This window comes from Mustela nivalis, assembly GCF_964662115.1.
Source record: "Mustela nivalis genome assembly, chromosome: 1".
In the NCBI taxonomy this organism is placed as follows: Eukaryota; Metazoa; Chordata; class Mammalia; order Carnivora; family Mustelidae; genus Mustela; species Mustela nivalis.
The window spans coordinates 103,477,140-103,503,777 of NC_139020.1; the positions used below are offsets into that span (position 1 = coordinate 103,477,140).

Genomic DNA, 26,638 nt, shown 5'->3' on the forward strand with positions numbered 1-26,638 from the left:
GGAGAATAGTAATAATACTATTTCTAATAGTAGTAGTAGTAGTAGTAAAAGTATTTCCATATAAGGAATCTCTACTATGTGCCTAGCACTGTGTAATCCATATGGTACTCTTCAAGGTGGATTTTTAAAAAATATATTTTATTTATTTATTTGAGAGAGAGACAGTGAGAGAGAGCATGAGTGAGGAGAAGGTCAGAGAGAGAAGCAGACTCCCCATGGAGCTGGGAGCCCGAAGCGGGACTCGATCCCGGGAATCCAGGATCATGACCTGAGCCGAAAGCAGTCGTCCAACCAACTGAGCCACCCAGGCGTCCCGATTTTTTTTTTAAGTAGGCTCCAATGCAGGGCTTGAACTCACAACGCTGAGATCAAGACTTGAGCTGAGTTCAAGAGTTGGACACTTGGGGCACCTGGGTGGCTCACGGGTTGAGCCTCTGCCTTCGGCTCAGGTTATGATCTCAGGGTCCTGGGATCGAGTCCCGCATCAGGCTCTCTGCTCAGCAGGAAGCCTGCTTCCTCCTCTCTCTCTGCCTACTTGTGATCTCTCTCTGTGTCAAATAAATAAATAAAATTTAAAAAAAGAGTTGGACACTTAACCAACTGAGCCATTCAGGTGCTCCTCAAGGCAGATTTTTTTTAAAAAGATTTTATTTATTTATTTGACAGACAGAGATCACAAGTAGCAGAGAGGCAGGCAGAGAGAGGGGGGAAAGCAAGCTCCCTGATGAGCAGAGAACCCAATGCAGGGCTCACTCCCAGGACCCTGAGACCATGACCCCAGTTGAAGGCAGAGACTTTAACCCACTGAGCCACCCAGGCACTCCTCAAGGCAGAATTTTTTTAAATTCCAATTTTTTTGATGTGGAAACTGAACCACCCAGCATCATGCAATAGGATAAGACTGGCATCATGACCTACTTAGCCCTGAAGTCTGTGCCCTTTCTCCTAGCACCCAGGGAGCAAAATCTCTTGAGTGGTTATAGCCCTGACTGGAGAATACTGGAGGAAAAAGTTGGGAATATGGTTGAAAGGTCAAGTTAGTGTCATTTTGGAAAGGCCAAAAACCCAGATTGAGGAGTTCAGCTTCAACCCTAGAGGACATGGGGTCACTGAAAGTTGTACATGGAAGCAGCAGTTAGCCTGATACATAGTAAGGGCTCTGTGGCTTTAGGGAAGAAGGCTCAACCATTGATTCAGTCAACATTCACTGGAGGGTATCTGAAACCAGTCTCCTGAGTAGGTCAGAGGATCAGAGTTTTGGAGTTGTTTATCAGAACTCCTGCCTTTGACTAGAGGAGAGATGCCCCAGCTGGGTGTTTCAGAAGCTATTGGAAACTCTAAGCACTGTGTCAGATATATTCCATAAGTTTTGGTATGTTATAATTTCATTTTAATTCATCCCAATTTTTTTTCTAATTTCTAATGTGGTTTCTTCTTTGACCTATTATTAAGGTTATTTAAGAGTTTGATTTTAATTTCCACATATCTGTGAATCCCCCCAAATTTCCTTCTGTTATTGATTTCTAGTTTCATTCCATTAGGATTGGAGAGCCTACTTATGATTTCAATTCCTTCATATTTATTGAGGCAACAAGTTGATATGTTATGGCTTAACATACAATCTATCCTGAAGAATATTATTTGAGCATTTGAGACAAATGTGTATTCTGCTTTTGTTGAATGTGAAGCATTCTATAGTTGTCTGTTAGTTCTAGTTAGTCTATAGTGTTTGAGACTATTTCCTGTTTGGTTTTTTGTCTAATTGTTTTATCCATTGAAAGTAGGGTTTTAAAAACTCCAATTACTGTTGTTGTATTGTCTATTTTTTCCTTCAGTTCTGTCTATGTTTGCTTAATGTTTTGGGGGGGCTCTGCTGCTAGACTTCTCTGTGTTAATGACTTTTATATATTCTTGATAGAATGACCCTTTTGTAATTAGAAAATGTTCTTTGTCTTGTAACCATTTTTGTTTTAAAATGTACTTTTGTAATATTACTATGGGTACTCCAGTTCTCATTTGGTTACTCTGTATATGGTATATCATTATCTTTTTGTTTTCAATCTGAGTCTTGAAGTGTAAATCTGAAGTGTGTCTTTGTATATAGCATATAGTGGGATCATTTTTTTTTACTCATTCTGCCAGTAGCTGCACCTTAATTGGTGTGTTTAATCCATTTACATTTAATGTTATTCAGGTATTCTATATTCTTCAATTTTTCTATTGTTTTATTAATTCTTGCAAGAGAGAAGTTGAAATATTGGACTATAATTATGGATTATTTATTCTCTTTGTAGTTCTGTTTTTCTTTGTGTATTCTGAAACTCTGTTATTGATGTGTAAACAGTTAGGATTGCTATATTCTCTTGATGGATTAGCTATTTTATAATTTTTTAATGATCTTCTTTATTTTAGTCATATTTTTTATTCTGAGACCTGCTTTGTTTTATAGTAACATAGTGATTCTGGCTTTTTTTTTTTTTTTTTTTTTTTTTTAGTGTTAGCATGGTGTATCTTTTTCCATTCTTTCACTTTTAATCTATTTGTGTCTTTAAACTGAGGCCTATTAAAATTTTTGTATATTTGAGGGGCGCCTGAATGGCTCAGTGATTTAAGCCTCTGCCTTTGGCTCAGGTCATGATCTCAAGGGTCCTTGGATCTAGCCTGCATCAGGCTCTCTACTCAGCTGGGAGCCTGCTTCCCCTTCTCTCTCTGCCTGCCTCTCTGTCTACTTGTGATCTCTTTCTCTCTGTCAAATAAATAAATAAAATATTTTTAAAAACTTTTTGTATATTTGAGCAAAAATAAATTTAAATAGGGCAGTGCTAAACCAGAAGTGATTAGGAGCACTCCACTGTCAGGTGCTAGTGGAAAGTCTTTCTTAGAGAAGAGGTGGAAGCGAAGCAAGGAAATTATTCAAGTAGCTATAGCCTAAGTGGTTGCATTCTTTGAGAAAAGCTAGCTGGCTGTTTGTGATTGGTTGTACTTAGGTTTCAGTTTCCTAAACTTGAGGCATTATAGGCGTAGGTTTTGGTTTGCTTGCCTAAGCTACTAAGGCATTAAAACCACCTCAGTCTGAAGGCTTCTTGTTCAGTTAATCTAAAAATACTTAAAGTGGGTTTCTTAGAGCAGGCCACAAGGGTGGTCTTTTTTATTTATTTATTTTTAATATCCATTTGACAATCTCTCCTTTTTAATTGAGGTGTTTGGACCATATGATAGGTTATGTTTATATCTACCATGTTGGCAATTATTTTCTATTTTTCCTGTTTGTTCTTGGTTTCATTTCTCCTCTTTCTCTGCCGACTCCTGGATTAACTGCATTTTTAAAATTCCATTTCATCTCATTTGTTGGCTTATTTATTATAGCTCTGCATGTTATTTTAGTGTTTGCTTTAGAGTTTACAGGATATAACTTTAAGGTGTCACAATGTACCTTCAAATGATTCAATAACACGTCACACCTTACAACAGTGTACTTCAATTTCTTCCCTCTTGGCATCAGTTCTATTGTTGTCATACATTTTAATTCTCTGTTTGTTATACATTCTACAACATATTGTTATTATTTTTTACTTAAGCAGCAGTTATCTTTTTAAAAATATAAATAATGCACCTACTCATGTGATGATGATTTCTTGCAGTTTTCATTCCTCTGTGTAGCTCCTTGGTTTCTTGTTGCTATAATTACACACTTCCAACTCCTCAAGTGTTACCTGTGTTTAAGGTATGGATTTGTTTGCCCAAATGTTTTCCTCAGTGTCTTCTCCACCTGCAGTTTAGGTCTTCCCTGGTGTCCGTCATAAGCCTCTCAGCCCACTGTAGCTTATTGGCCAATGCTTATCAGTTGGCCTGGGACTGAGGGTGAGTGCTCAGTTCTCACTGAGACTCAGTCAAGCAGGCATTATGTTCCCAGGTCTTGGGGTGAGAGTTTATGCGTGGTTTTCCAAGTACCTCCTCCCCCAGCAGCTCTGGGCCTGACACTCCCGCAGGATCAGATTTGGTTTTTATTCTGTTGTCTTTCCTGAGCTGCTGTTGGGTTTGCCAGCCCCCTAAAGTGTAAGTGTTTATTGCCCCTTCTCTGGCACTGAGTTCTGCTTTTGTTCTGTAGGAAAGATAGGGCAAGAGGATTTGAGCATAGTTGCCTTTCCTGCAGCAACTGATATTCTTCTCTCCTGGTCTGTGACAAGAAGGTTGCTTTCTTAGGACTTCTGCTAATCATTTTTGTGAGTATGTAGTGAGGCTATTGCAGAAAAACCTATAAGTGGATGCAAATTTCCATGATACCTGTGGCCCCCAGGGTTTCTATTTTCTCTCGCCAACTCATAGTAGGTCTTTGCTTCAGGTAAACAAGTGCTGGAGTCCATCTTCCTTTGAAGGTGTCTTTTCTTAGATTTCAGGCTACATGTTTGCCCTATGAGTTGAGCTCTTTCATGGGTCCAAAAAAAGTGAATTTTCATATTTTCCAGATTTTTTTTGATCTTGTAAGTATGAGGATGGTACTCTTTCTAGTTTCCTACATCTCAGGCAGAAGACATTATTTTAAACAACTGCATAGAGTTCAATTGTATGCCAATACAATACTTTATTAACCAGCTTTTTATTATGTAATATACTTATCTATTGTTGTTTAGCAAACGACCCTAAAACTTAGCAGTTTAAAACAACATCTATTATCTCATGGTCTTCTAGTAATGACTTCCAGAGCAGCTTAGCTGGCTTCTTCTGGCTCTGGGTCTCTCAGGAAGTTTTAGTCAAGACATCAGCTGGAGCTAAAGCTATCTAAAGGCTTGACTAGGGCTGGAGACCTATTCCAAGGAGGCTCATTCCCATGACTGTTGGCAGGAGGCTTCAGCTCCTGCTCCATGGGCCTCTCCATAGAGCTGCTTCACTGTCCTCTCAATATGGTAGCTTGCTTCTTCCATGGGGAGTAATCCAAGAGAGAGAATGAGGAAGAAGCCAAAATGCTTTTTATAACCCCGTCTTAGAAGTCAGTTACCATCACTTATATCACATTCTCTTTATTAGGGCCACAAGTACAGCCCACACTCAAAGGGAAGATAATTTGACTCTACTCTTTGAAGACAGAAGTATCAATTTGGGGATAAATTTTAACACTATCACAGACAGGGTGTTCCCCATCTCACATTACTTGTTTTCCTATTAAAAGTAACGTTAAGGGGCACCTGGGTGACACAGTCCATTGAGGGTCCAACTCTTGATTTCAGCTCAGGTCTGATCTCAGGGTCATGAGATTGAGCCCCACACTGGGCTCTGTGTTCAGCACTGAGTCTGCTTGTGTTTTTTTCTCTTCCCCCCCTTCTGCCCCTCCTCACTGTGTGCTCTAAAATAAATAAAATAAAATTTTTTAAAAAGAGTAATGTTAAAATGAACATCTGTATCCCTTGTTCATGTGTATGGATATAACATTAAAATAAATTCCTAGAATTGGAATTGCTAGATCAAATCATATATATATTTTAAAATGTTGAAAGCTATTATAAATTTTCTTCTATTATAAATTAGTAACTTAGTACTAATTTACACTTTTACCATCAGTCTATGAGGGTGCTGGCTTTCTTGTATCTTCTCCAACACTGAGTTAATTATCAAAGTTTTAAATGTTGGACAGTTTGGTAATGAAAACTGCATATCATTGTTTTGCTTCTTTTCATATATTTGTTGAATTTTTAATTAATTTTCCTGTGTATATTTATGTCCTTTGCCCATTTTTCTATTGTTTTTATTAATTTGTAAATCTCTTTATATATCAAGGAAAATCAGTCTTTTACCATATGTTCTGAAAATGTATGTTTTGAGTTTCTATTTTTTTTTTAAGATTTTATTTTTATTTATTTGACAGAGAGGTCACAAGTAGGCAGAGAGGCAGGCAGAGAGAGGGTGGGGGGAAGCAGAGGTGCTTCTGCTCCTGCTGAGCAGAGAGCCCAATACAGGCCTTGATCCCAGGACTCTGAGATCATGACCTGAGCTGAAGGCAGAGGCTTAAACCACTGAGACACTTAGGCGCTCCATTTTAAGTTCCTAACTGTTCCTTTTTTCTATATATGTTTTTGGATCTTACACAGACTCTATTGTCCGGATTTTCTTTTGTAGCTTTTGGTTTTCATTTTTGCTGAGAAAGGCTTTACTCTATTCAAAATTATTTTTAAATGTTTTTATTTTCATGATTTCTTTAAGTCACATAATAGGACAATATGAACAATTTTAAGGGTCTAGGTGAAACTTCTCCCCCGCCCATATTTGCTATCTAGTGATCCCAGTACCACTTTCACACATAAATGATCTTTTTTGTTTAGAACTAATTTGAAATGCCTTTTTCATGCTTTAAATTCTGAGATGAATTTGAGTCCATTTCAAGATTCTCTACTCTGTTCCTCTTATGTTTATTTCCATAGTATGTATTCTCCGGTACATTAAAATATTATATAAATCTACAATTTTTCTATTTTATAGCCATATTTGAGGGGCTGCTGGGTGGCTCAGATGGTTAAGCATCAGCCTTCAGCTCAGGTCATAATCTCAGGGTCCTGGGATTGATCCCCACATCAGGCTCCTGGCTGAGCCTAAAGGAGCCTGCTTCTTTTCCCTCTGCCTTTCCCCCTGCTTCTGCTCTCTCTCTCAAATGAATAAAATATTTTCTTTTTAAAAAGCCATATTTGAAAGTTTATTCATACTTAAAAAATAATACCAGATTACAGATGCAATTGACACACATTTTATAGAGAATTGGTGAAGCTGTTTTCTATCCCCATCTGAGAGTAAACCTGGAACTCTAGAGGCACTTGAAACATGTTGACTGAGTAAGCAAATCTTAATGTAGTAATCCTGGTCTAGGAGTTATAAGACTGGATTCTAGTCCCTGCTTTGCTTCAGGCTCACTGGTGACATTGACAAGTGTCAAAGCTGTAGTCGAGAACTAGGTTTCCAATCCCTCTGGTAGCTTGGTGTGGCTGTGCAAGAAGGCTTTCACTAAAGAAATATAAGAAAATATACCACGTGACATTTGTAGGCTAGGTCTTAAAATGTTGCAGTCTTCCAAATTCTTTCTCCTTCCTGCAAGCTCCAAGTTGGGCATCCCTGAGACATGCTTTTTGACTACGTAGACAAGGACAAAGTTCTAGAAGATGATGGAAAAACCAGAACTTGGGACACCCAATGACTGTGTAGAGAAGAGCAGGTTGCATACACAATCCAGGCTGTCTCACGAGATACAACTATTCTTTAATGCACTATATGGATAGATCTCTGCTACAGCAGCTTTCCCCTTACTAATATACAAGGAAAGTTATATTCCACAAAGAAAAGGATTCTGTGGTCAAACAGGTCTGGGAAATTATGAGTTTAACAAAAATATACAGACTTCCTTCATGAAAGAGTTCTCAAATCCTTTAATTCACTAACTGAGATGAACAAAATGAGAAATAAAATACATAGAATTTAAAAATATATAAACTTTTTTTTTTCCAACATGGGATTAACTCATCAAACTCTTACACTCTTCTGCCTATTTTGCAAAATATGCTCTGGGAAATGCTGATTTAGAGGATATCCATCTTGTCTGATTATTTCCTAAGGCACGGCTGGTGTTCAGAGTGGACTCAGACAGCTTTCACAGATCCCGGGCTGGTTCCAGCTAGGTCACCTTCCTGTGGGGCTGCAGCATGCCCAGTCCTCGGCAGCATGTTGAAATGAGTCCCTTTAGTGGGCAACAGGCAACTCTAGCAAGCTATGGATGACTTGAATAACTGGCTGGAAGATTGTATCTGGTTTTGAATTCTTTTCCATTTACTCAAATAGAAAGAAGACATAAGTTTCTTTATTATTTACCCTTTGTTATTATTTCTGTTGTTTCTCTGAGAGGACACCTATAAGCAGAGCAAAAGTGTGGGGGTTAGCCAAAGGAGCCAGAGTGGAAGGTGAGAGTGGGTTACCACAGAGCACCTGGGGACATCATCAGCAATGATGACTGGTCCTGAACATGGTTCCTCTGGTCGGCCACTGTGATGCAAGTTTTAAGGAGAGGCTCCTCAGGTGAGGCCCGGGGGTTTGAGCACTTTGCACTCTGCCAGTACCACCAAGTGTGGCTGGTTTCGTAAATATAGAAAATGACTGATGTCCAAAGGACTGAGAAAGCTTTGGGCTGTTGCTATAGCGGGCACATGGCTAGTCAATGGTCAAGTGTTGAAGAGGATCCAAGTGATGTGTTTTCTGATGATTCTGATAGAATCCAGAGATTCTTGCGTCCAGCTCCGGGTCTTAAATATTCTCTTTGAGAAACGTATATAGTGATTGATAAGATGACCAGAGAGCCAAAGCAGAAAAGTGTGCTGAGAAACATACTCAAGACTGACTGAAAGAATGTGTTCTATAAAAAAGTGTGAAAATATGCCATCATAGGTTGGGACGGACTCTACTTTCTTTAGACTGGGTAGACCTGTCCAGTGCTCTTCATGCAACAAAGGGCCCTGTATGCTTTTAAAAATCCCAATCTGTTAATTCACGGGCTTGAGCTTCCCAAGGTTCCGCACTTTGGGAAGGCATCGCCACAAACTTTCAAGGGGTGTTGCAGTTGTAGGTTATGATTGTTTCACCAAGAGCTCAGTTCCCACCCTGCTGGTCAGAAAAACTCCCCTAGAAGACTCCACAGGGGCTCTCCTCTGCTCCTGTCTGCCTCCTCTGCAGCTGGCCTCACCGGCACCTCACAGCTGGCTGGTCTCAACCCTCCTCCTTCCCCCACAATGTTTAAGAAGCAGGAATCAAAAGATAGAGGACGGAGGGACTCACCTCCAAAGGTAAGTGGGGAGGAGTGAATAGACCAAGGATAAAGCCAGAAATGAGCTGCAAAATTCCAGAAATGACAAGTCAGAGAACCTGCTAGGCTGTGACTGGAACAGTGACCAGGAAGAGCATTGACTCTTGAGGTTGCTTCCTACTCTCTTGCAGATTGGCTGTGAGGACCAAATGAGGTTCTATCTGTCAAGCGCCAGGGCCAGCCCTAACGTTAGTGCCTTTCTGAACCCTGTGGCCTAGCGGCCTCTGTCAATGCATCCTCCCTGCCATGCATTGCTCCTCCACGCCTCTGTGTCTGTGCACGACCAGGATGTTCTTCTCTTTCTCCACCTGGAGAAAACGCCTGCTCCAGGAGACCCAGCCCTGAAGTCAGATCATCCCTAACTACATCAGGATAAGTCAGTAGCAGGGTTCCATGCCCCATGTTATTTGTCACACTGTGTTGTGATGAGGTTTCCACATCTGTCTCCCCCAACTGTACTGAGAGCTTCTCACTCGTCTTCATGCCTTCCTGGTCTCTCCTGATGCCAGTACCTTCCTGAGGACAGGGGTGCTCAGGAAATAGGTACTGAACAAACAAACAAACAAACAAATAAATGTTCTATGGCCAAAATGGAAAACAATGCAAGTAGGAGGAAATAAGATCTCCTATGGGTTTGGAAACAACTTTATTTTTGTGTTCAAACAATCAATATTGTAGTCTACAAATGTGAAACACACCATCAAGAAAGATATTTTGTTGTTAGGAAAGGGGCACAAGAGGATAGCTCCACAACATAACTTCCTGAAAAATTTCAAAGAACACTCTGTTGGACAATTTTGCTGAAGATCCTCTCCCTGATGGTCTGTCCCTTAGTCTCTGCCCTTTTTTGGCCATGTAGTCAAAGGGCTTCTTTATGAACAAAGTAAGACACTTATTTTTGTTTTCTTAAATTCTGAAGTGATTTTCTTGAGTCACATGGGAGACAGTCCTCAGATGTTTAAGAAGTTCCCACTCCATTCCAGAAACAAATCAGAGAAACAAAAACTTAGCCAGATCCCACGTCCAGTGAGAAGTTAAAATCAAATCACGCTAACAATTTCAAAACTAACTAAATCCAAAACTAGCTTTAAAAGTAAATAACTCGAGAGGTCAGGGTGCTGGTTATTAGCCTTGATTTCTTAGCTTTCAGCCCACCCTTCTAATCACTGCTTTGTGGGCTGGGGCCACTCACCTCTTTTGCCAGCTGTTCCCTGTGAAGCCTGGCCAATAGAGCAGACTGACCAGAGGACAGAAGGGGGGAGAGGGACCTCTGTGTACCTGAGTTCCTGTTGGCATCCACCTGGCAACTGGTCTGCACTCTGAGAGCAATATCTGGTTTCAGTTACCCCCCCCCCCCACCTGCCCCACCCGCTTCAAAGACACCAGCACCAGCTGGCAGCTCCCAGACTAACTTCCAGCTCCTGGGACACCTGCCCTATGGGGCAGCACTTCCTCCTCAGAGGACTAACCCCAGCTATGCAAGGCCACTTCCAATTTCTTCCCTTTGCTCCCTCAGCCCTTGGGCTGGTAGATGCTTCTTGCAGTTAACATCTCCATGGTATCACATTATCACTTCTTCCCTCTTAAACTCTCCAATAGCTGGATAACAATTCTTTATACTAAATTCTTTCTGTTAAAATAACTGATGTCGTGTCTCTCTTTTGTTTAAATCCCCTAGACAAAGTAATCCTAATAGTAAATAATTCTGAAAATGAAAGAAGTAAAAATACAGAACAGAAAAAACAATTTTAAGTGGCCAAGATGTAACTGAAAAGTAATTTGAGAATAAATAACTAAAAATAACTCAAAACTACTATCTCAAAACTCTGAAAATAAAAAATTCAGGAAATATAATGTTCAAAAATGCAACAATTGGGGGCGCCTGGGTGGCTCAGTGGGTTGAAGCCTCTGCCTTCAGCTCAGGTGGTGATCTCAGGGTTCTAGGATCGAGTCCCGCATCGGGCTCTCTGCTCAACAGGGAGCCTGCTTCCTCCTCCTCTCTCTCTCTGCTTGCCTCTCTGCCTACTTGTGATCTCTCTCTGTCAAGTAAATAAAATTTTTAAAAAATGCAACAATTGAAAATAAAATAATTGAAAACCAAATAAGTAAAAGATAATTAATAAATGAATATAAAAATAAACAACCCCACTCTAAAATAACTAAAAATAACTGTGATTATAAATAACTAAAACAAATGAGAAAAAACTCTAAAACAACTAAAAACATTTTTTTTTCTGAAAATAATTCAAAAATAATTTTAAAACTTCCAGTGTGGGGCGCCTGTGTGGCTGAGTCATTAAGCGTCTGCCCTCAGCTCAGGTCATGATCCCAGGGTCTGGAGATGGAGCCCCATGTCAGTCTCCCTGTTTAGCATAGGGTCAGCTTCTCCCTTTCCCTCTGCCACTCCCTCTGCTTGTGATCTCTCTCTCTGTCAAATAAATAAATAAAATTTTTAAAAAAACTTGCAGTGAATTTTGAGTAGCTAAATAAGTAACAAAATATTTATAAACAAGTAACTTTAAAGCTATAAAATGAAATAACTAGAAAACCCAAAATAGAGGTTACCTAAAAATTAACTAATATATCGAAAAATAAAAAATAACTGAAAATAACTGAAACTAATCTTAAAACCAATAAATCTAAAACGGAATACCTCAGACATTAACTTGGAACCAACCCTCTCTGAAAGGATACAATCCTGGGACAAAGTAACACAAACACCACCGGATTCGGGGTGGGGATTCGGGGAGAAGAGCACAGGGCTGCCCCTGTCGAGTTTCGGCTCCTCCAAGGCTCGGGGAGGAGATTCTCAACGGATCTCCCCACTCCCGCCCCGGGAAAAAATTGGCAACGTCTGAAGGCATTTTTGATTGTCATAATTTGGGTGAACGGGTGGGAGAGGGCTGTTGCTGGCATCTTGCGGCAAGAGGCCAAGGATGCTGTGAAATACCCTACAATGCTAAGACTGCCCTCCCCTCCCCGACATAGAATTCCCCAGCCCCCAAAGTCTGAGTGCAACGTTGAGAAACCTTGGGCCGAGCGGTCCAGGACTGAGCTTCGCTAACCTCTGCAGACGCGCGTAGAGCGGATCCGGGGTTCGCGCGGGTCTCCGGCGCTCGCGCAGGCGCGTGACAGCCTCGAGGCTCTCCGGCCGCTGCACCGAGTCCCCGCGCAGGCGCGTGTGGAGCGAGCCCGCGAAGTTGCGAGTCTCTCTGCCCACCAACCCGAGGTTGCGCAGGCGCGTGGGGAGCAGCTCCCAGGTTCCCTGCGGCTCATACCCGGAGGGTGGGCTCCCCCGGAGGCCGTGGACCCTTAGTCTTCTGGAAGGTGGTCCGGGACCTTCCCCCGCGCTACGGTGACAGATTCGGAGGGTCCGAGGCCCCTTGGCTGCTTTCAGTGTAAGGGTGGGCCGGGCCCCCCAGCGGCCGCCGCAGCCTGTGAGCGGAACGAAGGCGGTCTGGGGGCCTCGGCCGAGCGGGGAGCCGCGGGGGTCTGGTGCCAGTGTCAGTTCTCCGGGGAGGGGGTCCTCAGGCATCCTTCTCTCGCCCGCACTGCTTATGCCCGTAAGCTAGCTGTCCCCCCAACCGCAGGGGCGAGCAAGCCAGTGGACCCTGGCTTAGTTTTGTTCGTTGTCCTGAAATTCAGCAAGAGTCAGGGGAGCAATGGCTAACCAGTTCGCTTACTGTTCTTTCCTCTTTCACACTCACATGTCCTCATCGTCACCTTCTTTTTTCCCCTGGATGCTTTCTCCCATTTCCGGGACAGATTTGGAGGAACACGATTCATAACTGTCGTCCAACTGGAAAAGTCCGGATAGCTGTAAGGGAGGGCACAGTGGTACACACTCAGATTTGGCAATGCCGGGGAGTGCCCGAGCCTGGGCCAGGGGCAAGCAGTAATTCCCGGGGACAGGTTGGAGCCCACCCTAGCTCTCCCACGGGGACACGCAGGATTCCGGCAGGAGCCCCATATTTATGGTGAGAAACTAGTGCATTGCTAAGGAGACGGGGTCATGCTAGTCTGGGAGGTCTGAGGCACTTTGCAGATTCAGTGACCTCAGCTTCCCGAGTTAGGCCTGGTCCTTCTGGGTGAGAATTATGAAAAGGGGGAGAGGGAGGAAACAGGGAGAGGAAGAGGCAGGAAGGAGAAGCTGATGGATAGGAATGAGGAAGAAAAATGAAAGAGGTAAGTAAAACATAAATTACACTCAGAGCACTGTTCTCCTTTTCCATTTCTTCTGCACCTTCAGGCTCCTCAGAGGTTTCCATGGAGATGAACTCTCTGCTGGAGCAGCCTTGGAGAAAGGGAAGAATTTGGCCTGCTGTGTGGGGGAGGGGATGGCCAGATGTTCCAGGCAGTTCCTGTCCCCAAGAACCCATTCTCCCCCATCTCTAACTCCCAATCTCCCAGGACCTGGACGGCCTCACCTTGGGGGGGGGAGGTAGAGGTCTGTGATCTCCAGTTTCCCTCTCCCAGCTCAAAATTTTGTGAGTGTGTGTGACTGAGAAGACATGTCTACATGGTGCTCATAGTCCTACTCCTTGTCCTCCAAGAAAACGGTCATTGTCTTTTTGTGCTTGACGACCTTCCTTCCCTCCACCCTTCTTCCCTCCCTTCTTTTCCCCTTGCCCCCTTTTCTCTCCCCTGACTACTGCCCATTTCCCATTACCGTGGCAACCTCTGTCACTGCTGTCCCCACGGGAAGTCAGAGAAGCAAGTACATCCTGCCTCTCTCTCCAATGAACTGATTCATTAATGGGCCAGTCATGTCACTGTGCACCTATCATGTCCCTGGGGCTGATAGACACTGAGGGGAACAGCAGCACCCCAAACACTGAGCCACTCTTTTTGCCTGCTGGGGTGCCAGTTGGTCAAAAGTTAAGCTTCACATAACCCTGGAAGAGCTTTAGCTCCATTTCACAGATGAGAAACTGAGATTTGGCCAAGTTCTGTTGACTGAGTGGCCGAGCGGCAGCTGAGTAATCCATCCCGCAGGAATCTGAGTGCAGGACCAAGTTTCTGTTCAGGTGACAATTCAAGGGCAGAGATTGGGATGAGGCCTTGAAGGGCATTAGCAGGGCATGGGAGTGGGGGATCCTAGACATGGGAATCCCAAAGGAGCCTACAGTTGGGGGTGGTGGCACAGTTTTACCAATGAGCAGGAAGGGCACATGTGGGAACACTTTGACTGCAGCCCAGAGACTTCCCAAGCTTCATTCTGGGGCCGAAGGCTCTCTCCAGAGCAGCCAGGCAGCCCCTTCCTGAAAGCCTCCAGGGACCCCACCTGATGCTGGAGGATTGACTGTAAGGCAGCTGGACACAGTTCTCTCAGACTGCAGCAAACTTGGTTTGATTTCTAGTCCCAGGACATGGTAGGGTGGGGGGTTGAAGGTAGAGGAGAAACTGGCTCAGGGAGCTGCCTCTCACTGCCCTCCCCCAGACAGGATTTGGGGGTATCCACAGTAACGCCCAGAGACATCTCTCTAGAGCAGTCATCCAACACAGACCCCCTTACACCGGGGAACAGACAGGGAGGATGAGGAATGGCAGTCTTGCTGAAAGGCTATAAGGGAGGACACTGGAGACATTGCCCTGGACCACCCTCTCCCCAACCCCGTCTGAACAGAAAGACAATGTCTCCAGGGTCTGTGGCCTCAGTGCCCCAGACAAAGCGGGGTGGGGGGAGGGACCCCAGAGCCACCTGCTGGGAGGGCAGGAGTGGGGCCTGGCCTGAGGCCTCAAGCAACTATGGAGCACTCAGGGCCTGGGGGCAGCAGGACTAGGGGGGTGATAGTGCAGCTTAAAGACCTGACAGCCAGTTCCAGCCACTCTGCAGTAGGTGACACCTGGGGTAAAATGGCGACCAGGCACTGGTAACGGGTTTCCCCTCTCCTGTGGGCCCAGCCAGAAGAAAGGGGACCCTCAACCCGGCACAGGGCTGCCACGGGGGACCTCTCACACATTTGGCCACAGGTTGACTGCATCATTTCAAGGTCACCTGGGCTTTTTCCTGCCTTCAGGAAGGATCTGCCTGAGCCTGGAAAGAAATGATCTTCCCAGTGCTTCATGACCCAGATGCCACCTCCTGGCTGGGGACTGTCAGCACACCAGGCCTCCTTCATTCCTGGTATCACGGGTGAGGGTGGGGGAGGCCTGGAGTCCCTCGGCCCCCCAGTTTAGTCTAAACCAAAGTTGTCTATATGCCTTAGAAGCAGCTCCAGAGAGATACCCATTTTCCTTCCAACAGTGGACACACATAACACGTCTCTGAAATGAAAACAAGTTTATGGAAAAATATTCCCCTTCCAGGTATGATATTCTGATCTGATCTAGTCTGCTCTATTCTACTATTGTATTTTACTCCATTGTGTTCTGTTCTATTCTATCCCATTCTATTCTGGGAGACAGAGGAGGAGAGGGGCTATGGAGGTGGTGGGCTCCCCCACAATCACCTTGTAAGACTCTTCAAGACAGAATTTCTTCTTACACAAATGGCAGCTGCTCTGGGCAAGCCCTCCTGTGTCTCCCCCATGGGTCCCGGGCTCTTGGCAGCAGAGACTATATCCTATTCTCCCAGTACCCTGCTCCCCTGCCCCCCCAGCTCCTGGGAAATTCTCAGCATTCTCAGAACCAGCACACCTTGAAGAAGGTCTATCTATTAAAGCTGGAAGCGCAGGGGACAAAAGCGCAGCTCCCAGTCTGAGTTTTGCTACATCTCTGTCATTTGCATATTGAAGCCCTTCCTTCTGGGTTCACTGGCTGTGGGCTCTCAGGGGTCTTAGGGACTAAGTCTTAGTTCCTATAAAGGTGACAGCACTCAGGGGACCCCAGAATCTTGGGCTCAGAGTCTGACAGATCCTATGAGTGAATAAATGAAAGGCCCATTGTCCAGTGATAGGAGCAAAGACTTTGGAGTCAGAGAGACCTGAGAGTAGTTCTGACTTTGTCACTCATTTACTAGCTGTGTGGTCCTGGGTAAGTCACTTGGTCTCTCTGAGCATCTGTTTTCTTGTCTATAACAACAGTGATAATAATATCCATTGCAATTTTGATATCAAGATTTAAAAAGGGGCTTATAAAGTAAAATGTCTGGTACACCTTAGGAATTTAATAACACCTGTTATTATGGTTAATAGTGATGACAATAATACTAAAAAGAAGGTTTCAGAACAGCTGTGGGTACTTCAGATATGCTATTATTACTCACCTTTTGAGGAGATTTGTTTGCCATTGCCTTCACCCTCATCAATATCTGGAGGAGAAAACAAATTATAAAAGTAATAAACGGCTTTGAAAGGAAACAGAACATGTGCACACGTGCATGCGCGCGCACACACACACATGCGAAAAACAAAACCAAACACACGGGTCCTCGACAAACTGTCAATTTGATTACAGCAAAATTTTAAGTGATAGTTGCATTCTTGGAAAATGAGCAGAATGGCTCTGGTACCAGAGCATTGAGTAGGTACACTCTGAGTCTCTGGGGCACTCCAAGTCCAGGTACCAGAATAAGCATGAAAAATGTTGGTGGAGAAAGATAAGAAGAATGGGCAAGGTGGACTGTGAAAATTCATGCCAGTAAGGTCTGGTGTGTATTCTCTTTTCCTTCAGTGGATGATCTTTCTAGCATACATCACATAACTCCTAAGTGGTTTTGGGAATTTAATTTTAGCACTTAGTGTATAGAATTCTGAACTTTTATGTTGGTTTAAAAATTGAATGAGATTTATTGACATGTGAACCTATTAGTGAGTTTTTATCCTCATCAATATACACGTTTTGGGTAAGTTACTACCTTTGAAGATAAAATCATGCCTTTCCTTTGCTGTCCACTAGATGGCATAATGGGACCACTGTAGAGTCCACTTGTTCCACGGCTGCTCCTTACCCTGCCGATTTCAAATGGGCAAACTATTTTTATATTTCTTTCAAACTGGATTTTGAAATTTCCTACATTCCCTACATTTCCTATTTCCTATAATTATGCAAAACTTTAAAAAAGATTTTTTTATTTTTAGAGTATGCACTCCCTCATGCTTGGACAAACAGGGTGAGGGGCGGAGAGAGAGGAAGAGAATCTCAAGGAGACTGCACACTGAGCATGGAGCCCTAACCAGGGTTTGATGTTAGGATGCTGAGATCCTGACCTGATAGGAAATCATGAGTCTGACACTTAACCAACTGAACCACCCACGTGCCCCAATCATGCAAAAATTTTTAAGGCCACCTCTATCACATTTTCACTTGAGGGGCAGTGGAGTGGAGACCTGGTTTAAAATCATGGACAAGCCTTTCCTTTCCTTCCCTGGAGGAACGAATGTGGTTAACAAGTCGTTAATGATAATATGCAAACAGCCATCTAGGCACTAGTCTGAAAGCTTCATCTCATTTAATTCTCACAGTAAGACTATTCAGTATCACTTGCATTTTATCAAACAAAGGATGAAAAGAACTTAAGCACAAGCAAGTGACATAATTCATCCAAAAACCCAGAGCTGGGTTTGAGCTGTGAGCTCTTTACCACTATGCTGTGCTGTTAAGGACGGTCCTTCTCTGCCTTCTGGGAGTTAACTAATGGGGTCACCTTATGCCTAATGCACCCCAGCAGCTCTCTGCAGCCCACACGACAGGAGCAATCTCCAGGGTGTTGCCACAGGTACTATGCTGGATTAGGACTGTTTGCTTAGTGGCCTGGGGTGTAAATGTGGACATCTGATCTATATCTATATATCTATATATATCTATATATAGAGAGAGCTGATCTATATCTAAAGTGTCCATTTCCTTGGCAAACTTGCCTTTGGCCAAGAAGAAGGAATCACTCCTAAGCATTCAATTAATAACTTTCAGATTGCACACATCCTCACGGTGTTTTATTTATTTATTTATTTATTTAATTTATTTTTTAAGTGTGTTTTCTGTTCTCAAAATCCTTGCCAGCTTCTAGGGCAGTCTGAGCTTATTGTCTTGAATGTTCAGAGTTGCTTGGAGCTGAGGTCAAAGAAACTGCAGAACTGGGAAACCACCTCCAAGCTCAGCAGTGAGCTACCATCATATGTTTTGAGTTGGAACAGGCCCACAGGTGGGTGGTAGGACAAGCTGATGTAGTTAGCTGGAGTCAGTCAGAGCTTGTCCATTTTACCAGAAATGTAATAGGAATTTTTCAAGACTAAAATATGATGACCCCTAACCTGTTCATGTAGTATGGCTCCAATTTTTTAAAATATGCATTTCTATAGATGAAAAGTTTGGGGTAAAATATTAACCGTGATTATTTCCAGTAATGTTTGATTAATACTTTTATTTGTCCTTTTCTTCATTACATGCTAAATTTTTTATAATCTGCATATATATTTTTTGTAATCAGAAAATGAAGCTTAAAATACTGAAAACTTATTGGTCAGGTATCTAAAATATCCCACAATCTCAGCAGAGAAGACTGTTTGCCAGACCATATTTTCTTTATCATTAGACTACGTGAAATCATTCTGAATAACAACAAAATAACAAAATAATAAAAGTAACCAAGTCTAGGCCTAAAAGGAAATCCCCCCAAATCAGCAAACAACCCTTATGTGCTGCACTAAATGACCCACAGATACTAAAGCAGCCTCCCCCCACCCCCAAGACCCTGAGGAACTAGACAAGGGACCCACATTCAGGCCTGCACTTAGGCCTGTGGCTAAGGATTAGTAGACAGTCTCAACTTCTGTTACCTTTGTGGCACAGTGGTCATTCTCATTTTATATATCTTTCAACAGCCAGGGTTTTGAAAACCAGGGGTGCAACTAAATTCAGAATTAAGAGTTTTCAGTGCAATTCTGGCTAGTAAAATACTATTAGCTTCACTCCTTCCTGTCAACCAATAGCACCAGAAAGAGCACACTTCTCTGTTCTGTGACAGTCCCATCTTAAAATTGCTTCGGTTCTTAGGAGAGCTCCCACCAGAGTGCCTTCTTCCCCTGTCCAGGCCTTACCCCTACCACCATGAGGAGTCCCTCCACTCTGTCCTCATGCCAGAAGCCATGCAGGCAAAGAAAGCAGTTGCCACATGGGAGGAAGTAATTGCTCCTACTCATCATGAGGAGGTTAGGCTGTTACCTAACAGTGTCAGAGAGGAATGTGCCTGATACTCAGGTGACCCCCTGAGACATCCCCCAATACCTCCACACCCAGTTGTCACTGTAAATGGGCGAGTAAAGAAAAATAGCCAGACAAGGGTCTGGGACAGCCACTGTGCACACCACCAGGCAGAAGAGAAGGCGGGGTACCTAGAACGAGTGGGAGAAGATGGTAGTAACAGTACAACCTAAAGACCAGCCGCCACAGCAGGTGGCATAGACTCAAGTTCAACAGGACTCTTACTGTGTCCCTGGTGCAAACTCCCCTTGGCAACCAAGACCTCTAGACTCACTGAGACCAACGTTGCAGGGATGGGGAAGACAAATGCCCTATGCAAGTCCCTAGAGAGTGGTAATGAATAAGGTAACAACTCATTCAACCTCTTACCTCCCAGATTCACATATTCTGCTTACTGAGGGCACAGTGCCATAACATGACCATAGGTTTAAGGTATATACTGCACCCTGAAGATTAGCATCCCAACCCCACAGTGTCATGTCTAAACTGTTGCACATCCTCGCTTTCAAGAGGCGATTCCATGCCTCTTGTCAGGCTAGCAGCTTCTAAATGGGGTGGTGTGTGGAAGGACTGTAGGTCAGTCCTGTGGTCATATTTTTACAGCTGAGTCTGTCCATTAGAGAAATTTTGTATGGTTGATCAGATGCTACATGAGTCTTCGAACGGTGATGCATGGAGACACTGTGAGCAGGAAAGTCACACAGGTCAACCCTGCTCAGTGAATTATTGTACTTTCCAGCCTAGAGGGGGTCTGATGACATTGACTGTTCTCCAGGGATAGTATCCAACTGGGAGCTCAGCGTCCATCTGAGCTGGCCAGGTGGAAATTCAGCAGTGGCTGTTGGCCTTGACAACAGGAAGGTCATGCTGGTGGGCCCACACATAGCTTCCCACTCTGCTGTGAAGCAGTCTCTCTGAGCTCACTGTGCAGGTACTGGGGCACCAAGGAGAAAGCCAGCTGACACTTGCTGGCCAAGTCATCCAGTCAGTTTAGTTGTTTGGCACCTTTTCTGCAATGGATGGTCTCTGATGGGCATGAACGCAGAGGGTCTCTGATGGGCATACTTCAACACAGTATGAAGATCCTCACATTTTGAGGTTGAGTCTGTAGGTCTCTGCACTTCTTCCCCAGTCAGACCATGTTATAATTAAATGCTAATTATTATTCTGGAAGGATGGTGGGGAAACATCTTGAGAAGGGCGAGCATTGTCTTGCATGTCTCATTTGAGGATTCTACATGATCTTTGGGGGGAAAGGGATCCTTCTCCCAACAAGGGGGTGGTGGGACACTTATGCCAGTGCATAAGCAGGGGGTTTGGGGCCTGGACCCAAATGTCCTCATCTCAAGCATTACAGTCCCACATCTTCCCTATCAGGGCATGACCTGCCTGCTCTTCTACTAGCACTAGGAGCCCCAAATGATCAGGCAGCAGATTTGCCTAGGCTGAGGATTCATCCTTCTCTCACACACTGCCATGCTGTAGAAGATGAGAGGTTGAACGTTGGCAAGGAAGCCCTCTGATTCTCAGATGGGGCTTTAAATTGGTGGTAAATCTGAGGTCACCCCTTTCTTCACTCTCTTCAGTGCACCCATGGTACTTAGCAATAGCCTCCCAGTTCTGTGCTCCTGATACTTAATAGTCTCCCCAGACTTCTCAAATGTAGAGATACGGCACCAACTAGTACATCCTTGTCTCCCTGTATCTGACCCCAGAAGTCACCACAGGTGAAGATCTTAGTCACTGAACCTCTACCACAAACTCTACTTCCACACTCTACCTAACCAGAGCAATGGAATCCTCATTGCCACCTGGCCAGCAAGTGACCTAGTAACACCAGAATCCCATCCTTATAGGACCTTTCCTGGTTCTGCCTTGCGTCAGGTTTCCCAGAAGCAGGTTGCACAAGTGAGTGGTGGATAAAGGGCTTTCAGAGGAAACCTGTCAGAGCACTGAGGACAGAAGACCGGGCAGGGAAAAGTAGGCTCTGCTTAAGTCTAGCGCCAGCCTGATCTCCTGGCAAACCCGGACCATAGATGACACCCCGAGTCAGTCAGCCATTGGCTGGCTGGCCATAAGTTGTCCTTGAAGGAGGCCATAACTTCTCAGGCATTTTTCTGGCTGGACAGCTCTGGTCAGCTCTAGCCGGCAATCCTCCGAAGGGCACAACTGAGAGCTGCTAGCAGCTAACCTCACAGCAACTGGGCAGTAGGTGTGTTCAGGCCCTATGACACTACAGTGTGTGGACATTTTTTTTATTAAAAAATGAATAGATTTTATTTTTAGAGCAGTTTGAGGTTTACAGAAAAATTGAGCAGAAAAGGCAGAGTATTCCCAATCACCCCTCTCCACTGGCTCCCTACACAGTATCTCCTATTATTAACATCTTGCATTCGTGTAATACGTTCATTACAATTCGTGAACCAGCACCAATGCATTATTATTAACTAAAACCCCACAGTTTACATGAGGGTTTACTCTTTGAGTTGGACAGTTCTACGCGTTCTGACAAATGCACAATGTCAGGCACCACCATTATGATTTCATATAGAAGTTTCACTGCCCTAAAGATCTCTCGTGTGCAGCCCGCTCATGTCCTCTCCCCTATATCCCTGGTAACCACAGATCATTGTACTATCTCTATAGTTTTGTCTCCTCCAGAGTGTCAAACAGTTGGAATCATGCAGTATGTATTTTCAGAAGGGATTCTTTTGCTTAACAATTTGCCACTTCTGCTTCTTCATGTCTTTTGGTGGTTTGATGGCTCATTTCTTTTTATTTCTGCATAATATTCCATTGTATGGATATATGGTAGTTTGCAATTCATTTGGTTAAATACCAAGGAATATGATTGCTGGTCTGTATGGTAAAACCATTTTTAGTTTTTGTCAGAAACTGTCAAACTGTACCATTTTGCATGGCCACCAGCAGCTGTGAATGAGAGTTCCTACGGCTTCCTATCATCACCAGCATTTGGTATTCTCAGTGTACTCTAGACTACTTTTCACACTGTAACTCTTGAGTTCTGCTTCTTGTTTTGGGGTCTTTTTTGCTTTGTTTTGAGGTTTCCGCCAATCTTCTGAAGAGCTGACTGGTTTTTGTGAAACTAATTCGTGAAAAAGTCATCAAAGTTCACATGAACTTTGGTTTTTTTTGGTTATTCCCTTGCATCTTCCTGACTTCTGAAATCAGCCTGCCATCCTAGCGTGATCACACATAGCCACACATAAATGTAAACTGTCCTCAGCCAAGCCTACACTAAGACACACTTAACTAAATGTTAACCATTCTTCTGCTCATCTCGCACCTTTGAGTCTGGTCACTTCAAATTAGCAGGGTACAGAAGGAAAAGAAGAAAGGCATCTGGACAAACCACATCCTTATGCTTTAGGTGAAGGAGTTACACCTCCCTCAAACGGCTCACATCTCTAAATTTGCAGATTATGCCACTGTGTTGACCAGTGTATGCCAATATTGGTCTTCAAACAAGGGGTCTTTTAAAAATCTCTTTAAGAGATTCTTGGCACATGAAAAAAGGAGTTAAAATATACTGTAGATAAGGTTGATAGGTTCAATCTTCTACTAGTCTACAGTCCTTGAAATATAGTCCTTGAAAATCTGAAGAGTTGCCTGTTAAATAAATAACCTGGAATGGAATTATCAATATACATTTTACTTATCTGTAGGGCCCCAGCTGAACGGAGAGTCTGGTATCAGGGGTCTTCCTTCATTTTGAGCTTTTCAAAATAGAAAAGGAAGTCAGGATGTGACTTGATTAGAGACAGTATTGGGGGATAAAGCCAATTATTTAGAAGATGAAAATCTGATTTTCTCTTTTCTTAAAAAAGTTTTTTTTTTTTTTTTAACAAGGCATTACAAGATACCCATGGAAAACAAAACAAAACAAATTTCACACCTCGCAGAGATTCTGCTATATCCCATAGAAGGATAGACCTTATCATGCAAAGCAAATTTAGGGACTATATTATATTCTATGAACCCTCACCAGCCAAGATTTTTCTCAGACTTTATTTTTCCTGGTCTGTATTTCCCAAATACAAAACTTTAGATCACACATATATACCCTAAATGGAAATCACTGCATTATTTTTATTTATTTATTTGGGGGAGGGGAGAGGCAGAGAGAAAAAGAGAATCCCAAGCAGACTTCACACCCAGCATGGAGCACAATGCGGGGCTAAATCTCGTAACACTGACATCATGACCTGAGCCGAGATAGACACTGAACAGACTAAGCTACCCAGGTGCCCTGACAGTCACTGCTTTATTAAATAGCATTGCCATTCATATTTGTTGACCAAGACTGCATATCCAATTACTTATTACGTGACCATTTTCCTGTTAATTTGTGATTTCATGCTCATTAACATCCAAGGGTCTAGAAGTCTGACCAAGAAACGTAGCATTAGTTAGCTTTGCCCCTGAGTGGGGATGTGGGATCTGTGTGTTTCTTCAATGACTTGTGTACTTTGTAGACACTCAGTAAATGTGTTAACTAAAATTCCTTCCAGAGGGCTTTACTAAATGAATTGTAGGCCTGAATACATACCTCATGTCCCATCAAATTAATCACATAATCGTCCAAAACCAAAATGTCAAATACTAAATTCCCGAGACTTTGATTATGGGCAGTGGTAAAAGCATAAAGTAGAAGGTCTTTTGGAAAAGGTTATCTACACAGCCAGAGAAAGATAAGATGATGACAAAAGCAGCACATTCAGAACCCCATAAACCATGATCTATTCTGTCATTAAGATCTAAAGTATAAGATCTAAAGCTTCTACACTTATTTTTCTTTGTGATCCCATACCAAATTTTGGCAACCAGAAAACTGATCCACAGAGAGGTCAGGGCTGAAGTCTCATGGGGAACCACCTGGGTCAAATGCTCCTAACCTTTCCATGGAAAGCTTGGAGAAGAGGTGAAATCCATAAATCTTGGACAGAGCAAGAAATAAAGTTGCCATGAGCTGGTGTCTTTATTCCCAAGCAGAGACATTCTGGCAATGCTCTTATCCTTACTTTCCTTAAGAGGACAGCTTTTCCAAAGAGGTAGTCACTTTCAATGTGAAACATTTACCCTTCATTTTCATCTGAGCTTAATTAGATCTACACAGATGAATAGCAAAAAAACCTAAATGATATCTTTCTTCTTGCTCACATACTTAAGGAAAGGCTGAGACTCAGACATGTCTTTTTCAGCTTCTATCACCCATTATGCCCCATTCTCCCACTGGATCCTACCTTTAACCCCATGTATGCTCGGGACTGGGTCTTCCTTACTGCTGCTAGCTCTTTCCATATTTTCAATGCGGTGTACAAATTCCACTCCAGTGTCTTTGCTTTCGAGAAATATACATGAACATTGAACAACAGGAAAGAATGGCACATACATTCCTCCCTGTACCAGTTGGAGTGGTGCTGCTCACGTAGGGTCTCCTAAAGTCTCAAGGACCTGCTTATCCTCCTCCTCCACTTTAGTCTAAGTCTTGGCCTAGCTCTGTGCATGACATCCAACAAGGGATTGTTCAACGAACACCACTTGCCGGATTATACAGTTAACATCTAACTGGCTGCAAGTCTTTTTTTTTTTTTTCCCCTTAAGGTTTTATTTTTAAGTAATCTGTACACCCAGTGTGGGGCTTCAACTCACAACCCTGAGGTTAAGAGATCCTTGTTTTACCAGCTGAGCCAGCCAGGCGCCCTTGGCTATAAGTCTTAAAGTGGGAGAGGTGAGGAGGAGGAATCCCCTTTCATCCTCTCATAAGCTGCCTCATTGGCTCACTATAGCTCCCTCCTTCCCTCTCCTCTGTCCTGAAATGCCAACTATTAATAGTAACTCTTTTGGGTTAGACTAGCTCAACAAATAAACACTTGCGAGGCGCTGGAGGTCTGAGGTGAATGAGATGTGTCCTGAGCTAAACCTCATCACCCCTGACTCTGCTTGCAGAGGAGTTTGCCGGCCTGACATGATTATTCAATGAGTTCTTTTTTTTGTTTATTCACTAAACATTTACTGAGCGCCTATGAGTGCCAGGCCCTTGTATATTATGAGGCCCAAGGGAAGCTAAAACTACTAAAACAAGCTTCATGGTCTAGATGAATTCATGGTCTAGTGGGGAGAAAAACTTAAACACATCATAAAATTATAATATAGCCTGTTGGATGCGGTGATAGAGTACTCTATGAGAGTGTGGGTGCCTTGTCCAGAATGTATGAAGGTACTATGTTCAGCAATCCCAAGGGTTAAAGGTGGTACAGGAAAGGACTGGGACGATAACTGGATATGTGTCAGAGCTCTGAAAAATGCTAGACAGACATAAGGTCCTGGTAGTCCCAATCCTGAAACCTCCCTCCCCCACTGCCTGATGCTTCTGAGTCTGTGTTCTGTCTGGAAAGTCTCTTCTCCTCTCAGGGATCAGCCCAAGGCCCTGCTCTGGTCAGCTGCTGAAAAGTTGTATGAAATTGACCCCCTGTTTGGCAGTCTGTAAGAGGAAGGTGCTAGACAATGTCTCTGGGCCTGTCTTTGGGTTCAGTAGGATTTTTTTTTTTTTTTTTTTAACATGCTAAGGTCTGGTTCTGCTTATTTTTTTGTACTTTTCATTCCAGTGACTTATTTATTTTCTAACTGGAAAATATTTTCCACCTATTTTCCCCATTCCCCACCACCCCCACCCTGGCAACCTATAGAACCCATAGAACCCTGGTTCTCTATAGATCTAAATATAATGAATATAATCAGTTATTTCTTTTTTGTTATTATTGAGTGGTTGGTTTTTTAGTCCATATGTAAGTGAAATAATATAATATTTGTCTTCCTTTGACTTATTTCACTCAGCATAAGACCCTCTAGGACCATCCCATGCTGTTGCAAATGGCCAGACTTCATTCTTTTTTAGGGCTGAGTCATATTCCACTGTGTACCTATATCACATCTTCTTTATTCACTCATCTATCTATGGACACTTGGGTTGCTTTCATAACTTGGCTATTGTAAATAATGCTACATTAAATATAAGGGTACATATATCTTTTTGAATTAGTGTTTTCATTTTCTTTGGGTAAATACCCAGAAGTAGAATTATTGGATAGTATGGCACTTTTATGCTTAGTTTTTTGAGGAATCTCTGTACCGTTTTCCATAATGGCTGTACCAATTAACATCCCCACTGTACCCAAGGATTCCCTTTTGTCCACTTTCTCAGCAACATTTGTTATCTCTGGTCTTTTTGATACTAGCCATTCTGACTGGTGTGAGGTAGTATCTCATTGTGGTACTGACTTGCATTTCCCTGATAATCAGTGATGTTGAGCATCTTTTAATGTGTCTGTTGGCCATCTGCGTGTCTTTTTTGGGAAACCGTCTACTCAAATCCTCTCTTCATTTTTTAATCAGATTGAGGTGTTTTTTTTTTTGTTTTTGTTTTTGTTTTTACATTGAGTTGTATGAGTTCTTTATATATTTTGGATATTTATGCCTAATCGAATATATCATTTACAAATGTTTTCTCCATTCAGTAGGCTGACTTTTTTGTTTGCTGGTGGCTTCTTTTGCTGTGTAAAAGCTTTTTAGTTTGATGTAGTCCCAATCGTTTATATTTTTGCTCTTGATTCCTTTGCCTGTGGAAACTTACCCAGGAAAACA

At 43.1% G+C, this 26,638-nt stretch overlaps 1 protein-coding gene and 1 long non-coding RNA gene across 4 annotated transcripts in view; one reads left to right on the top strand and one right to left on the bottom strand.

Annotated features, from left to right (window-relative positions):
* Positions 1-4,022: 4,022 nt before the first annotated feature.
* Positions 4,023-26,638, top strand: part of LOC309845289 — a 42,730-nt gene continuing 20,114 nt past the window's right edge. Inside the window, exons 1-2 of the long non-coding RNA XR_014301183.1 lie at positions 4,023-4,056; positions 17,774-17,915. This is a non-coding gene — a long non-coding RNA (uncharacterized lncRNA). The remainder of the gene's footprint in view (positions 4,057-17,773; positions 17,916-26,638) is intronic.
* The window catches only part of MCF2L2 (MCF.2 cell line derived transforming sequence-like 2), a 250,664-nt gene continuing 236,100 nt past the window's right edge, over positions 12,075-26,638 (bottom strand). For 2 of the 3 annotated variants that reach the window (XM_082692557.1, XM_082692555.1), the window contains 3 exons: positions 16,038-16,082; positions 13,036-13,151; positions 12,075-12,647 (listed from right to left, as the gene is read on the bottom strand). In XM_082692557.1, coding sequence (XP_082548683.1) covers positions 12,534-12,647; positions 13,036-13,151; positions 16,038-16,082 — 275 coding nt within the window. In that variant the 3' untranslated portion in view covers positions 12,075-12,533. The remainder of the gene's footprint in view (positions 12,648-13,035; positions 13,152-16,037; positions 16,083-26,638) is intronic. The other variant, XM_082692556.1, reaches the window with a different exon arrangement.